This window comes from Colletotrichum fructicola (genome assembly GCF_000319635.2).
Source record: "Colletotrichum fructicola Nara gc5 chromosome Unknown KSG_Nara_v1_contig09, whole genome shotgun sequence".
Lineage (NCBI taxonomy): Eukaryota > Fungi > Ascomycota > Sordariomycetes > Glomerellales > Glomerellaceae > Colletotrichum > Colletotrichum fructicola.
In genome coordinates this window covers 2,258,046-2,272,031 of record NW_027094059.1, presented here as the reverse complement: position 1 = coordinate 2,272,031, position 13,986 = coordinate 2,258,046, and the positions used below count along the sequence as shown (strand labels likewise).

Genomic DNA, 13,986 nt, shown 5'->3' with positions numbered 1-13,986 from the left:
AATTCGGGCCCCGAGCATGACCGCACTGCAAGGCAAAGTGGCCAAATCGCCGCCATATCCACAACATTGTGGAAAAGTGCTGTCATCCGAACCCATTGCGAGATCTTGACAGATGCAAGCCCCACGCACAACAATCCACCTGTCTGGAAGCGACAAAAAGTTTAATCTGACCTCAATTTCTCATTTCACGGGGGTGTTATATCTAGATCCTAATAAAGCCCGTAGGTCAGGGTCCATCGGAGCCGATTCGTGGTGTGCATAGCTAAGCAACCCGACCATTGGATGGCTTGTTTCAGCAGTATTTCGGAAATTGTGAGCGGATAAAGCTGGGAAAAGTATTTCGTGATCCTCACAGCTCTCATGGCGTCTTGAACATTGGGTATAGATGTTTAGGGACATGACCCGGAGGGTGCTCGTAAAGGTCGCTGACCATGGGTAATATTAGAGTCGAATTGAAGCAGTGGTTGTTCCCACGACGAATAGTGTAAAAGGGCAAATTCTGACAGAGTTTTCTCTGTCCGGAAGGAACAGGCTAAAACAGACCTAGGAACGACAGGTCGAGAAGAGAAAGTCAGTGGGTTACGAAGTAAAATGCTACGGTCATAGAACCATGGAATCGAAAACAACATGACAGTTGGGCAGGACAGCATCATACGAACAATTCGAGAGTGTGGGCAAGCCGCTATTGAATTAAGTTATGTGTCAAGCTAAGGCACAATCTCTTCCATCGCCAGATGCCAGATCTGCAGAACACACTACTATGGTCGTTCCGATGGAAGTTTTCTTGACCTTGCCTCCCTTGGATTACTCCTTTCAGGAACGCACGAGTCTGCCCATCTCGAGCCAACTATTCTTGCGCATTCTCGCAGCTTGGTTGTCGAAGTTGATTCGCCCCTGATTCTCGTCCACAATCCTGAATCCCACTTCAACGTCATCGGACCAGTCTGCCGCGATACGACGATCCTTGTGTCCCTTTGCTCCATCCCTCAGTTCCTTGACCAAATTCCGGAGTTTCCAGCCCCGACGACCCTCCGTCGAAAACTCTCTCTTCGAGAAGGGTCTCGATCCACGCACATGCCCTTCTCCTTCAGCTCTTTCCCGATACCCAGCAGCCTGCGTGAGATGTCTACGACGCGACACATAGTCCCGTTGATGACGCGTTGATCCGTCCACAACATCTCAAGCAGGCAGAACCAAAACGCATCGTCGTATATGGCGCGTGAGAGGACATTGGCCTGATTGTCCCGATGTCGGTTGTCCCAGAAACAGGATATCATGGTGTCCAAGAGACCAAGAAACGCTGGGAAGTGTGCGTTGGGCGGGTGAGTAGCTGTTGGCGGGTAAGCAGCCCACCTACAACGATCCATCAATTAGGGCTTGATATAACTGAAGGTCAACTGGCGCTCCGACCTGGGATCCGCAGGGACGAACCTGCTGCTAATAGCGAACAGTATGAGGTCGATCTTTTGTCGAGAGTGCTCGTCCAGTTTGTTCTCCTCACAACGATCAACGCTCAGGAGTAATTCGATTACCACTTGGAGTACTCCGAGAGTATCGGGGTGCTTGACATCGTCGTAGCCTGTGTAGCGCAAGAATACCTCAAACACCTGGGCCGAGCATCTCTGGTCAAGGAGGTCTGGCAGGAGGCTACCAACAAAACGGCACCTCCAATCCCGTTCGAGGAAGACCGGCTCCATGCCGTTGCTGCAAATGATCTTCAGGATTTCTTGACAACAAGATGTTGCGGCATTGATTGCGGCGTCATCGTTGCCTCTTATGATCGAAGAACTAATAGCATTCTTTAGCCCTTGGGTGGCGCATCCGCCGGCATACCGCCGCAAGGACATTCCCATCCGAGCATCTCGAGAAAAGCATCGGGGTCCTGGTGAGACATGATGCCTGCTAGCTATGGTGGAGTTTCAGTGGTTGATCTACTTTGTGTTCAAGTGCCCCACTGCCTTCGGGAGAAGACGACGGAGATGATGTGTTTGCCAGAAATTCACGGTCTTAGGCTCTTGGGAGATACACGAATGGGACACTTGCAGTATTCGTGTTGTACGGGAACACGTTGTTGTCTGTATCGCTCTTGGTGCCGGTATCGAGATGCTGGTGGCGCGTCGAATGACAAATATGTGTGTACAGTTGAGATGTACGACAATGTTGGAGAAGTGAAGCAGTTAATCAGAGAAAGGTTGAATGTTCGAGCATATATTGATGGTAAAGAGCCATCTCCGAAGGCTCTTGCTCTACCTGCCCGTCACATCTTCAGAGCTATGAAAGGTTCCGATGATCGTTTCGGAGAAAACTAAGGTTTGCGAAGATATTGGTAGCAGTTTCGGTGAAGAAACAGATCGGTCGAGGAAGTTGTAGAGAATGCAGCGTGAAAGACCAGGCAGCTTCAAATTTGGAGAGCTGCAGTTTGATTACTTTAAGGGCTTTTTAGTCCCCTCCGATTGAAGATCTCGTCTTCAGTCTCATCGTTGCTACCCATGACGGTGTTGAGGTGGACGAAGATCGCGGTCTCACGACCCTTCAAGGTGCTATCCATACATGACCTTGTGCGCTTGAGAAGAATAGATCCAATCTTTGAAAATGTCACATGTTCATATATAATTCAGATTTTCCGAAAGTGCGCTACTCAGGTTCTCACCCACAAATAAAATAGCTCTGCCTCGTCTGTATCCGCACCACGACAATAACTTTCATTTTCACATTTCAACGACCGATCTTGCCTCAGACTTTGATATATACCATGCGTCTTTCATCTTCAACGTCTTTGCCTGGTAAGGCTCCGTTATAGTTCCCGATTTCTTCGGATAAGATATCTCTTTCGTGGTTTCGCGACCACGGAAAGGTTCCGATTGTGTCTTTGCCAGCCAAAGCCATCTTCCGTATCGTCCAACACCTTCCTCGAGAAGACGCCATCAGCTGGGCGCGGCCTTGCGGATACTTCACTATACTATTGTATGACCACTTCCTTCGAGAGGACGTCGAGGCAGGCCACACTGATATGCTGCCGTGGGCCTGCAGGAGAGGAAATCAAGAGCTGATCGACGCATGCCTCAACCTTGGCATCTCGCCGAGCATGACCACCCAACCAAGTCCCGAGGACTACCAACACATTCACCGTGTACGAACCAAGCAACAATTGGAACAACACAATTCTCATCACCTATCTATGGTGTCACTGGCCCTCATCTACCGACACTATGCTGTGTTTCGGCGACTCATTGACGCAGGTGCTGACTTGAAGCCTTTGGAGAACGACGATTTCGTCTGGGACACCACATTTCCCTCTGTACAAGACGAGAATACTCTGAGAAGCCTCTTCTACTACGGAGGCTTGCGACCACAATTTGAGAGGCTCGTCGACGATACTTATACAGACGCGATGATGCAACAGGCTACTAGCGACTTTTTGAAGTTCATGGTCAACAAACGCATCATGGTGCCGTCGAAAAGACTGCTGGACATCGCGTTGAGACATGAAAGAGCTGATGTCGTCAGCTTCATCCTGAATTCGCAGATTCAGGGAATAGAAGAGCGCTGTCCATCCAATTGCCTCGGATCATCTTGCTATTTTGGCATCCTAGAAGAGGTAGTCCGGTCTCCAATTTCCTGGAAGAGTGCCGACATTCAAAAGTGCGTCAACAAGCAGATCGAGTTCCTCGTCAAAGAAAGGAGAGGAACTACAGAAAATTGCGCCGTTAAGCTGTTTGAACTCGTCACTGGCGATCCAGAGGACAAGGAAGGTTTCGGGAAATGGTTCCGTCTCTTCAAAGACGCAAAATTCGGGAAGTTGGTTCAACGTCAAAACGGCTTCATGTCTGTAGCGAAGCATATTATCGCTATGAGTGGCTACAGCTGGAGCTACGAGGAGAATTTTCCGCATTCGACGCTGCACATTCCTTCATGGGCCGGGGTCCAGATGTTCATGCTGTCGATGTACGACGACAGACTCCACATATTCGATCTTGTGCCCAAGAAATGCTCGCCTTCCGAACACTCACGGACTATTAACGGGCGCTCAAAGTTACTTGATGCGTCCAACAAAGGCTACATTCCCTCCGATTCGGTGTGCGACGGCCTATTTGAAGATACATACAATTACGGACCGGTAGGGTATCAAAGCTTCGAGCGTTTCCTCGCAGACTCCGAAACGTGGCCTGGATTGTTGTTCGAGGACGATTGGTTTGCAAGGCAGGTCTTAATTCACTTGATGATGAGCCGTCGTGTAGAACATGGAACATTGTGCCGCCTTGCCTCAATTGTAGAGCACTTGGTAGCCAGAGGTGCCTCTGGATCTGTGGAAGTCCTGCCTGGACTGGATACGCGAACTTTATTACACGTTGCATGCAAGATAAAGGTAGCTCCAGAGCCATATGACGAGACTCACCTCAATCCCTCATGCCATGACATGCAGGGATGTGATAGCGCTCCTGTTGGTTGTCTTAAGAACTGGAAGCGTCAGAGGTGGGGTTCGTGGCAGCAGGAATACTACAATCTGCGTCGAGAGAGTCTTCAGCGCATCATCAAAGCGCTTCTGAAAGGCTCAAACGTATTCCAGCGCGATAAGTCTGGGAAAACTGCCTGGAGACTCGCAAGAAAAAGCACGATCATGCTTCACACATGGGTTGAATTCGACCAAGCCCGTCGAGATCTTGCCACGAAGAGAAGGGCAGAGTATCTTCAACGCAGGGTTCAAAGGACAAGGGATCTGCGAAAAAAGCCGGTATTCCGGGAGCAAATCCTGGGGGATTGTGAGACGTGTGCCAGACGCTCTAGGTACTTCTCCTCCTGGCTGCAGAAGCGTCAGAAGTAGCACTGCACCTCATGAGCCAATCCTGGTCATACAATATTTACATACCTAGAGAAATCAAATCGATTATGTAACCCATCTATCTTATCTATCTGTGCATGTTTGAGAAGTCTTGACAACAGCTTGTTTGGTACTCAATACTTAGAGATGCTTCGGAAGCTTCTGTCATCTCCCCAAGTCTCGGAAGCCTCGAAACAAGCTGAAAAAGAAGCTGCGGAAGCGGCAAAGAGATAGACGGCAGGGAAAGAATATTGGCACCAATCAAAACAAAGAGGCGCAACAACCTGGCTACCCAGGGAGGTCGTGCTACGCAAACCCAGCCCAGCACCCGTCGTCAAATCTTTACAAAAGTAGAAATTGAGGCATCCGTCACAGATACCACAATACCAATAACATCAACCAAGGGCAAGATATGTGTTCGTGGTAGTCAGCACAATGATAACGGGTGGTTCTCGAACTTGACCAGTGAGTGTTCACAACCAATGACGGCCCAGTCATAGCCAGGCAACACCAGTCATCTTCAACGAAATCTCAGGAGATTCAAAGGGTACTCTGTCTGTTAAGTTTTCCAACGGAGCTCAAGTACGACGGCCACAGAGGATTTGGGGATGATACCTCGAGCATGTGACACCATCTATGTGATTGAACGGTCAGCTGGCGGCTCGCATCGCAACCATGCCTGTGCTGTTGATGGTGATGAGCATCCAATCCTGAGGTATCTTCGTGCCTCAGAGTAGGAACCACGCAATTGAGCTGGTATTCACGCAGCCCAGTGTGAACACACTGTCCTTCTCAGCAGAGCATATGCCTTGTAATCATGTCGAGAAGAACATCATCCGGAGAAATGAGTTACGCAGCAATAATTAAGGGGTGCCCCTATTGAACGCAACCCAAAGTGCTTGACTCATATCCAGGCATAGCAATGATACAAACCAATACAATACCATAGTACGTCATCGAGGAGGCCTACGAATATGAGGCGCCGCACAATAATCCCAAAGACTACATGCATTCATCGCCAGATCTCGCATCTGAGGCCAACGGCCCAAACCTCAAATCACATCCACACATCTCGGACATGTGAGACTCACCTTCGGGCAGTGCACAAATGCCCTAGCCTCTCAACACCTCCCCCTCTGCGTAAGACGACATCACTCACCTCAGAAAACAAGATAAGCCCGAACCAAATTCTGCCAGTCAGGTGCCCCCATCCTCCAAACGCTCACCTCATTCGGCCAAAAAGACGCGGCTGCTGCCTACACAGCCCGTCCCAAGCACCTTCAAAACGAAGCGAAAGCACAAATGATTTGTTGTTGTTGATTTCCTTCCACGGAACATACACACACCCCTGATTCCCGAGACGCCGGAAACACAGTCGTCATCGAGGCGCGGTGCCTGGCCCCCAAAGCCTGAAGACCAAAGGTCCGCTGCCCGTGACAGGACCAACTCAATTCCAAAGGTGGCGATATCAATACCAGAAAATTTCCAATAAACCACCAATCCCCAACCACCCAAAATCATTTTAACGAATAGGCACTCAAATTCATAGCATTGACCCTGCCAGAACCTCGCAAGGACGCAGGTCCAGACCAGAGCGAACCGTCGAAGGGTACAAAAAAAAGTGTGAGTCACAGCAGGGTGTGCCGGAACACCGGCGAATCATGATCACGTATGACTCCCCTTTCTACGTAGCGCAGCCCGGCCATTGCAAACCTCGGGGCTTTCCTCATTTGCCATTCACACCTGGGTCGTCGGTGGTTGGGCGGTTATCCTCAAGGGGGTGTGTATGTGAAGAAACCGTGAACGCATCCATAGCACAGGAGACAACAGCGCCAGGGGAAGAAATCACAATCATGAACAACACGGAAACCTGCCAACAGTCCTTCTGTCATGTAATTGTCAGCAAGGCAAGATCTAGGCCCCCTCCAGATCGTGCAAGAGTCTTGAAAATTTGCAATCGGGCGGTGAGTTGGCAGTGTCTGTGTGTGTCTGCGGATACAACAATCCTGCACCCTGCTGCTGCTGCGGCTTGCGACCCTGCGTATCTACCTCTCCGGGCTTGTTGGCCCAGCCTGCCTGATTTTTGCTGCCCAAAGCCTTACCAGGCCACGAGGGTTGCGGCGGGAACTAAAACACGCATGTGGGCAGATGCAACGGAAAAAGTGCAATAAAAAATGGTCAGCAAAAGAAAACGGTGTAACAAGCAGCCTGCTGGTCGCGGGTGAGAGAGAGGGAGGGACCGCGAAGAAAAAAGGTGAGCCCAGATCGCATGCGCCCGGCGCATTCAAGCCTAAGGCCGACAGCCACACACCCAACCTTGCAGGCGGCCTGCACGCCTGCAGCGCGTTTGCGTCATAAGCGATAGTGAGTTGCGAAAAAGTGGCCAACTTTTCAGGGTACCGGCGCAAGAGAAGACGAGGTACAACGCTTGAGCTGGGTGTGCAAATAAGTCGGTACATTGATTGAAAGTCTCTCTCTGAAGCAAAACCCGTTGGGAAAAACGCCGCCTGGTGAGATTTGTCAAAAGACGCTTCGAACGGCGGAGAAAACAAAAGAGTCATACCCGCTGCTCGGATTGGTCGGGTGGGTGCTGAGGTCCGGACAGACTTCCCTCCGCCGTTGCTTTTTTCCCCCCTTCTTCAAGGGGGACCCGAAAGCCCGGGACCGAGCGGGACATCCGGGCGCTTTCTCGAGTGGCGAATCCGGGCCTCCCCGCCGTCGCACCGCGAATCATTGGCCAGTTTCCCCTCGATGCTGTGCCACATTTCACATTTTCCCATCGATTGAGACATGGATCTGCGCCACACCGACGCTGCGCTTGTCTTTTGAGCAGTGTGGGTAGCAACTGTTCGGGTGTGGCGTTCTGGTGTGAGGACGGAGCGGAGGTTTACGCGTGGCTATCCCGACGACATTCGTCTTCGAGGCTGCGCGGTCTAAGTGTGCTTCTTTGGGCGATTTCGCCGTGCAAGTCCGTCACGGGACGTAGTTTCTGTGCAAAAGTCCGCGCAAGCGATGAGCAGCTTTGACTCATATCTACACCGGCGGCCGACGGGTTGCCGGAGCCCCGTATCTTGTCGAGACAGGAGAGGATGTTTCTTGTGTAAACTTCACATGTCAGGTGATGATTCATCGTCAATAACGATGCGACGAAGAACCCATCGCCCCCGAGGCCTCCTACCGTGACTCGACTAGGATCATCACAGTATCGCCATCACAAACACGAACAATCATCCCATCCTGGATGCCATCTGATGATTCCCTCCCGCCATTGGCCAGCTGTCATCCACGGAAATCGGACCAGTCAACGACTGCATGACACCCAGATCCGCTCCTTCCCCTAGCCCCCGAAACCCTTTTCCCAGCTTCGCTACACGATTCGCGAATTGGAAGAAAGAGAAACGCAGGCCCAAAATTGAAGAATAAACATCAACCACAACTTCTGCCCCTCCCGCTACTGGCCCCTTTCCGCCGTTGTTGCAGAAACCCTCCTCCTCCCGATAGGTCAAACACCACCAGCAGGGCCGAGGGAGGGGCGCGTTTGATATCTGCACTGCACGGCAGCTCTTCTGGAAATTCCCCTCGGAGCGAGAGAGGGGCGTGCATACACCGCATACATGACGTTTTGAATGAAATGCGAGGCGGGCGTGTAGACAGGGCGAGAAGCCGCAGGCTGGAATCCGTTGGTCCATGGTGTGCATGGCTCGCCGTCAAGGTTCGCTGCGTCCGGTCCGCATCTGCGTCTGCGGCCGGAGCGCGCGTGCGGTGGTTGTAGTGCTTGATGCGTTGTCCACAGCAGCAGCAGCAGCAGCAGCAGCAGCAGCCGCCTCCGGGGCCTGGTCTGTCCCGGTCTGCCAGCCGCTGCACGCCTCTCCCATGATAGAGAAAGGCACACATTCAAGGAGAGCAAAAATCAGGGAAAATCTTCTTCAAGGGTTAATTCTGGCCCCTTCTTCGCAGAATGCTAAAGAGATCACCGCTAGCCAGGGGTCTGGTTGAAAGAGTCCAGAATCATGGGGAATACCCGTGGACATCCCGGGGTTATCATGGATTAGTCCGCCCAGTCGCGGCCAGCACTTTCAATTTGGACCTTTTGCTCCTCTCACCGCGTTACAGATACCGCTCGTGATCATCGCGGGTGGGAAGCAAATCCACCTCCGCCAACCGAGAAGCGAAGCGCGCGAGTGGTCTCCGATTGCCGCTACGGCTTTAAACTCCAGACTCTCTCTCGCTTCCCCACACCGAAACAGGCGCGGATTGTCAGAGACTAGACAAGACATCGAGATTTGCCCACTTTGGCGCATGGCGAGGAAGGACGGCGAGGTTCGGAGGTCACATCCCGCTTACTCGCTCGCCGTCGACCGTGGCCCGGGAATCGTATTCCTGCCCGTATTGCCGTCGTCGGTCAGGTGTGGGAATTCATTCAGCTGCCCTCTGGGCTCCCAAGCCGGGCTGGCAGCACTCGACACCTGTGGGCTGATGTCCCTGCGGCGGTTGCGTCTTGTCCTCTTCTGGTAGGACGTCACCCGGCCCCGCGATATATCGCCATTCTCAGCAATATCGTGTAACTCTAACACCGGCCCACGTTAGTGATCATGGGCTCGATTCAAGAAACCACATGACGAGGCGAAGCGGTCAGAGTGTGAACGTTGTCAAAGGAGGAGACAAGAAAGACAAAAAACACCAATCCTGTGCGCAACCCTACGTCACCGTACCCTAATGATCCCTCACCATCGGGGCGTATGGGATCCAAAACAGCTTCTTCAGAACCCAACCGGCAGCGGGCATTTGGGGACGCAAGAGCACGAATAATAAAAGTCAAAATAGGGCTTGTTGAATGCGATACCCCCTCCCTCTCCTTCTTCCCTCCCTCGCGTCTGCAACAATATGCAATGCGCATGCAAGTGCCCCGCCAGTCCGCGAGGGCGGGCAGCGGTACTGGTCCGTTTGAGACATGAAAAGGTCATCGTAGGGCGGTTGCCATGGACGTCCAAAGAGTCGGTGAGTGCCAGCGTGGTTTTGCGGTGCCTGTCACATTTGCGGTCTGGGCCTGGTTCCGGAGGGCCGGACGAAGGTTGAATGGACTCGTGGGATCAATGGAGGGGCAACATTACTGCAGCAGAGGAGGCAGCAAGGCGGGCGGTTGCTACTAGGAAAAGTGAAGCAAAGCCACCCCTTGCCCTATTTTTGGGTGGGAAGCTGGGCCTTCTTTTCAGGATTTTGGGAAGGGCAGGCAGAGTTTGGGGGCGTGGACCTTTGGGGGGATGATGGGCGCAGGCGAGTGTGCATTAGAAGAGGGTTTGATGACCCGGCAGCATCGATGGGATGCAGGCAGGCCTGCGTGTACCCAGCTGGAGGGGTTCGGTGCGGACGAATAGACGTCAATGAAGCCATCGCCAGTGGAGTTTTTGGTGCGTCTCGGTGTCGAGCGGATGGGTGTGTGATCGCAGGAAGGTTTAGAGGTGTTGGGTTAGGGGAGACGCTTGCCAAAAAAGCCCTGCACGATGCACCTCACCACCTTTCAGATGGGACTCTGGCAGGCAGAAGAATGGATGGAAGGCAGACAGAATGCAAATGCAGTGGGACCCCTGAGCCCCCGGCCGCAGGATTAGGGATGCGGATGCGGCCCTCGTGGTGCGTTAGCGGCCCCCTCCAACGGCCCTGGCCGCCCGTCATGACTGGCCCGAGGACTCGTCGCGCCGGAGCAAGAGGAAGCAACTTCTGGCTGAGCGTCGGGCGACGTGTTCGCTCACACCCAATCAAGAGGGAAAGCCGCCCATCTCTGGCCTTAGGAAGGGGGTCCGAAAGGGTCTAATAGGGCCCGGTCGAGATGCACCAAACACTCGATTCGCTTTGGGCGTTGGACAGCAGTGCAGCTGGAGTCGTTGGAAGTTGGGACGAAAGGCATGAGGAAAACCCGGCGGTGCGCATCATGGCCGCTACACCGCACACCTCGCGCTCGCAAAGGTTCACACACCTTACGCAGCTACGCTCGATGGCGCGCCTTTCTTTGCTTCTGCTTGGTTCAGCCTGCGTTGCTATGAGTCACTGTGCGCTGACCTTGCCGTGTCCGGCGCAACATGATATGGTGTGGTATGTCTGGCATGAGGAGGAATGACGCTGAATGAGGAGTGCCGCGAAACGAAATGAGATGAGCCCTCTGCCTCGGTGAGAGATGCGAAAATTTTTCACATCGACGCCAGGAAAAGCAAATTGCTACACACACCACACACAGACGGGACATTTGGCGCAACCTGCCGCTTGGGCGCAGGGCTCTTGAAGAGAGCCATGGGTGTTAACGCACACACGCACACTTTCCAACAATATCGTTGACTGACTAGGATCAACATTGACAACAATAACAACACGCAGGGAGACAGGACGCCATTGTGTGTACAGGCAGACAGACCGACAGACTGACTGCCCGCCTCACAGACGAGCGGTCCAAGCCCTGCTTCTCTGACCGAAACTTGCGATCCACGGTGAAGGGGACCTGTGTTCTAGAAAAACAATCAAGAAAACTTTTTTTGTGGTGGGATGAAGCAAGCGAACCAAGCGAGAGACAGGACCGCACTGAAGCCCTGTATTCACAAGCTTGTGCCAGAGCCATGCGCGCGCGGCAGCCAGATTGCTGGGTTGGGAGTGGACTCAGAGCCGGGGAGGAAAGACAGAGACCAAGGATATGAGGGGGGAACGCCAGTGTCAAAAGGACATGCTGAGCGCCGGATGTTGGAGACGGGAGACGCTGGACCGGTGTGGAGCCAACACTAACTGCAGCAGTGCAGCGCAGCGGTACGGGCAAGGAGTCGGGGACAGGGGAGCTTCAAAGACTCTATCCACCCGGGACGCTAGGAATCGCTGCCTATGTGACGCTATCTCGTCTCTGCACTGCAGGGGACAGGGAAGGGGGTGTGCGATTTGGGAACCTCGAGCCTGTGGTGAAGTTTGGACCGTGGTGTTTTCCCATCTGGCCCGTATCTGGAGCGGCCCCAACAACATCAACGCTTGTCTCTTGATGGAGCGACCCGTAGCAGTGAGTGTACCACAGTACAGATCACCCAGCAGATTCGACAAGACGATGGCCGTGCTGAAATACTGTACGGAGCAAAGTATGGCTGGTGCGGCGTTGCAGAAGGCGTTGATCCATCTCGGTCAGTGATTGCGACAACAAGAAAGTCAAGCGGCCGTCGGTGAGGAACGAAACAGAGTCAACGCGACGTCGACTCCTCCAAGGTGAGTCAATGGTAGTTCGTCGAGGAATGTTCTTTAGGATTGACTTTCCCTGTCGCCCGCTCTCGGGCGGTCCCTGAATGTTTATCCAGACGATAAAAAATGGCGACGGCAGGCACAGGCCGAACGAAGTGTATGAGACGGGAAAAACAGACGTCGGCCGAGACATGAGGCTGCTGCCCATGCGAGACACGACAGACACGACGCGACTCATTCCGTCCGTGAGCCTCCAGACCAGGCCGGGCCACAACAACGGCACTGCATATTAGGTCTTGGGTGAGACGCGGCCGAAAAGATAGTTGAGTGAAGTAGACACCGTAGAATGAGACTCGAGTCGGCGCAGAGGCTGGTGGCATGCGCTGCTCTACACTCCTGTGATGCGTATCGGGCAAAAGACCACATGGGCATTCCAGGGGTTCAAATCGCTGTTGCAGCTGCGATCACAGGCCGCCTGTCCATTGCGCGCATCGCAGCGCGGGTCTACTTGGAGTCTGGGCTCGCATGGTCCAGATGGTGACCCCTCGCTTTGCTGCAGGCGCCTGGCTGAACAGTGCAGGAGAGCAAACAATGTCTTTCTTGAGTGGCTGCATGGGCTGAAGGGAGCAAAGCCTGTCGTGAAGTGGTGTTCGGGACCGGCTGACGGGCGTCGACGTCGGACCAATCCCTTGCAGCGCTCGATTTTTGACGGAAAGCTCCTCCAGGGGAACATTTCAATCGCAATTGTTTCCTCTTGCATGGCTCAAGACTTTCAATTCTTCCCACTTACTCAATTACCGCGAGCAGAAAGTCGGTTCAACGCTCGGCGGCGTTTTCCCAGGAGACCCCTGGGACGAGTGTAAATAGTTTGACGAGGACGGTGTCACGAACACGAGGCCAGCGCTCTGCCATGAGCGGCGAGCATCTCACAGCTCGTAAATGGCGAACTCCATTATTGGCACCCAATGCTTGGGTTGCGAACTGCTTGGGCCGCAAAAGACCAGGGTCTCAGTGCACTGCCTTCTGCCCACGGATTGCCTCGCCAGCGAAATGAGCTGCAACAATAAAAACAAACGAGGATTCAAGGTGAGAAGCCAATGAATGTGGTTGAAATTGAAGATGCCGGTCGCGAATGCCAGGCCCGAGAGCAAGCAGGTGGGTGCGCCGCCCGGTGTGTAGGGAGCCAGCCAAGGTGAGACAAGGCCATCGCCGGCGTCTCCACCAACACGCCCCCTTTTCCCACCCCCTGGAAGACGGTGCTTGTCGCAATGGGAGGGATCTTTTGACCGAGCTCACACCGTACACCGCGGTCCATGGTCGGTCACCGATGGAGGTGGGCGCATCGAGGCTTGGTGGCCACGTAACAGTTGAAGCGTGAAAACGCGTTGGTGGCCGGTAAAGCCATTGAGGACGAGTGGCGCGATAGTTTACTGGATAAGGGCAAGCGACAAGCAACCCCAAGATCGAAATGCGCTACAAATAACGGCGGAATGGCAGAGTCGTCGGTGGCACTGGATGGCGGAGGGGCAACGAGGACGGGGAAGACAGGCCAGTTCATCCGGTCGTCCAAAGTTGTGGGCTAAGGAAGGAAAAAAAGTGTGCCGACTGCGACGATGACTGGGGAGTCGCGCGGAAAAAGAGGGTCGGTCTGGACCACTGGGAAACGTTCAGTCGGAACACCTCAGGCTGAGGTCATGGCCATGGGCATGGAATCCATCCCATTCGACCATGCGGATGATGGGCTCCACCTCAGCTTCGATGCCCTGGCCGATGCCGCCGCCGCTGTGCTTCCGTCCCGTCGGTAGGCTTCTTTCCTCTCGGCGATCGAGTCATTGGATGGTGATGACCCGGGGCTAATACAACATGGAAGCGTGGTAGGCTGTAGCGCGTCGTAATGGATGGAGGTCGTAGCTGAGCTTGCGGAGAAGAATTGTTGGAGGCGAATGGAAAGTGCTGGACTGGAG

The 13,986-nt window shown here is 53.5% G+C and overlaps 2 protein-coding genes across 2 annotated transcripts; both read left to right on the top strand.

Moving 5' to 3' along the window:
• Window positions 1-3,085: 3,085 nt before the first annotated feature.
• On the top strand, window positions 3,086-4,286 carry CGGC5_v014905 (uncharacterized protein; the record flags this gene model as incomplete). The annotated part of the gene is made up of 2 exons (XM_066153170.1): window positions 3,086-4,117; window positions 4,275-4,286. The coding sequence occupies 2 exons, from the start codon at window positions 3,086-3,088 to the stop codon at window positions 4,284-4,286; spliced, it is 1,044 nt and encodes a 347-aa protein (XP_066007436.1).
• A 9,349-nt stretch (window positions 4,287-13,635) lies between these two features.
• CGGC5_v014904 (uncharacterized protein) lies at window positions 13,636-13,917 on the top strand (the record flags this gene model as incomplete). The annotated part of the gene is made up of 2 exons (XM_066153169.1): window positions 13,636-13,823; window positions 13,893-13,917. The coding sequence occupies 2 exons, from the start codon at window positions 13,636-13,638 to the stop codon at window positions 13,915-13,917; spliced, it is 213 nt and encodes a 70-aa protein (XP_066007439.1).
• Window positions 13,918-13,986: the final 69 nt, after the last annotated feature.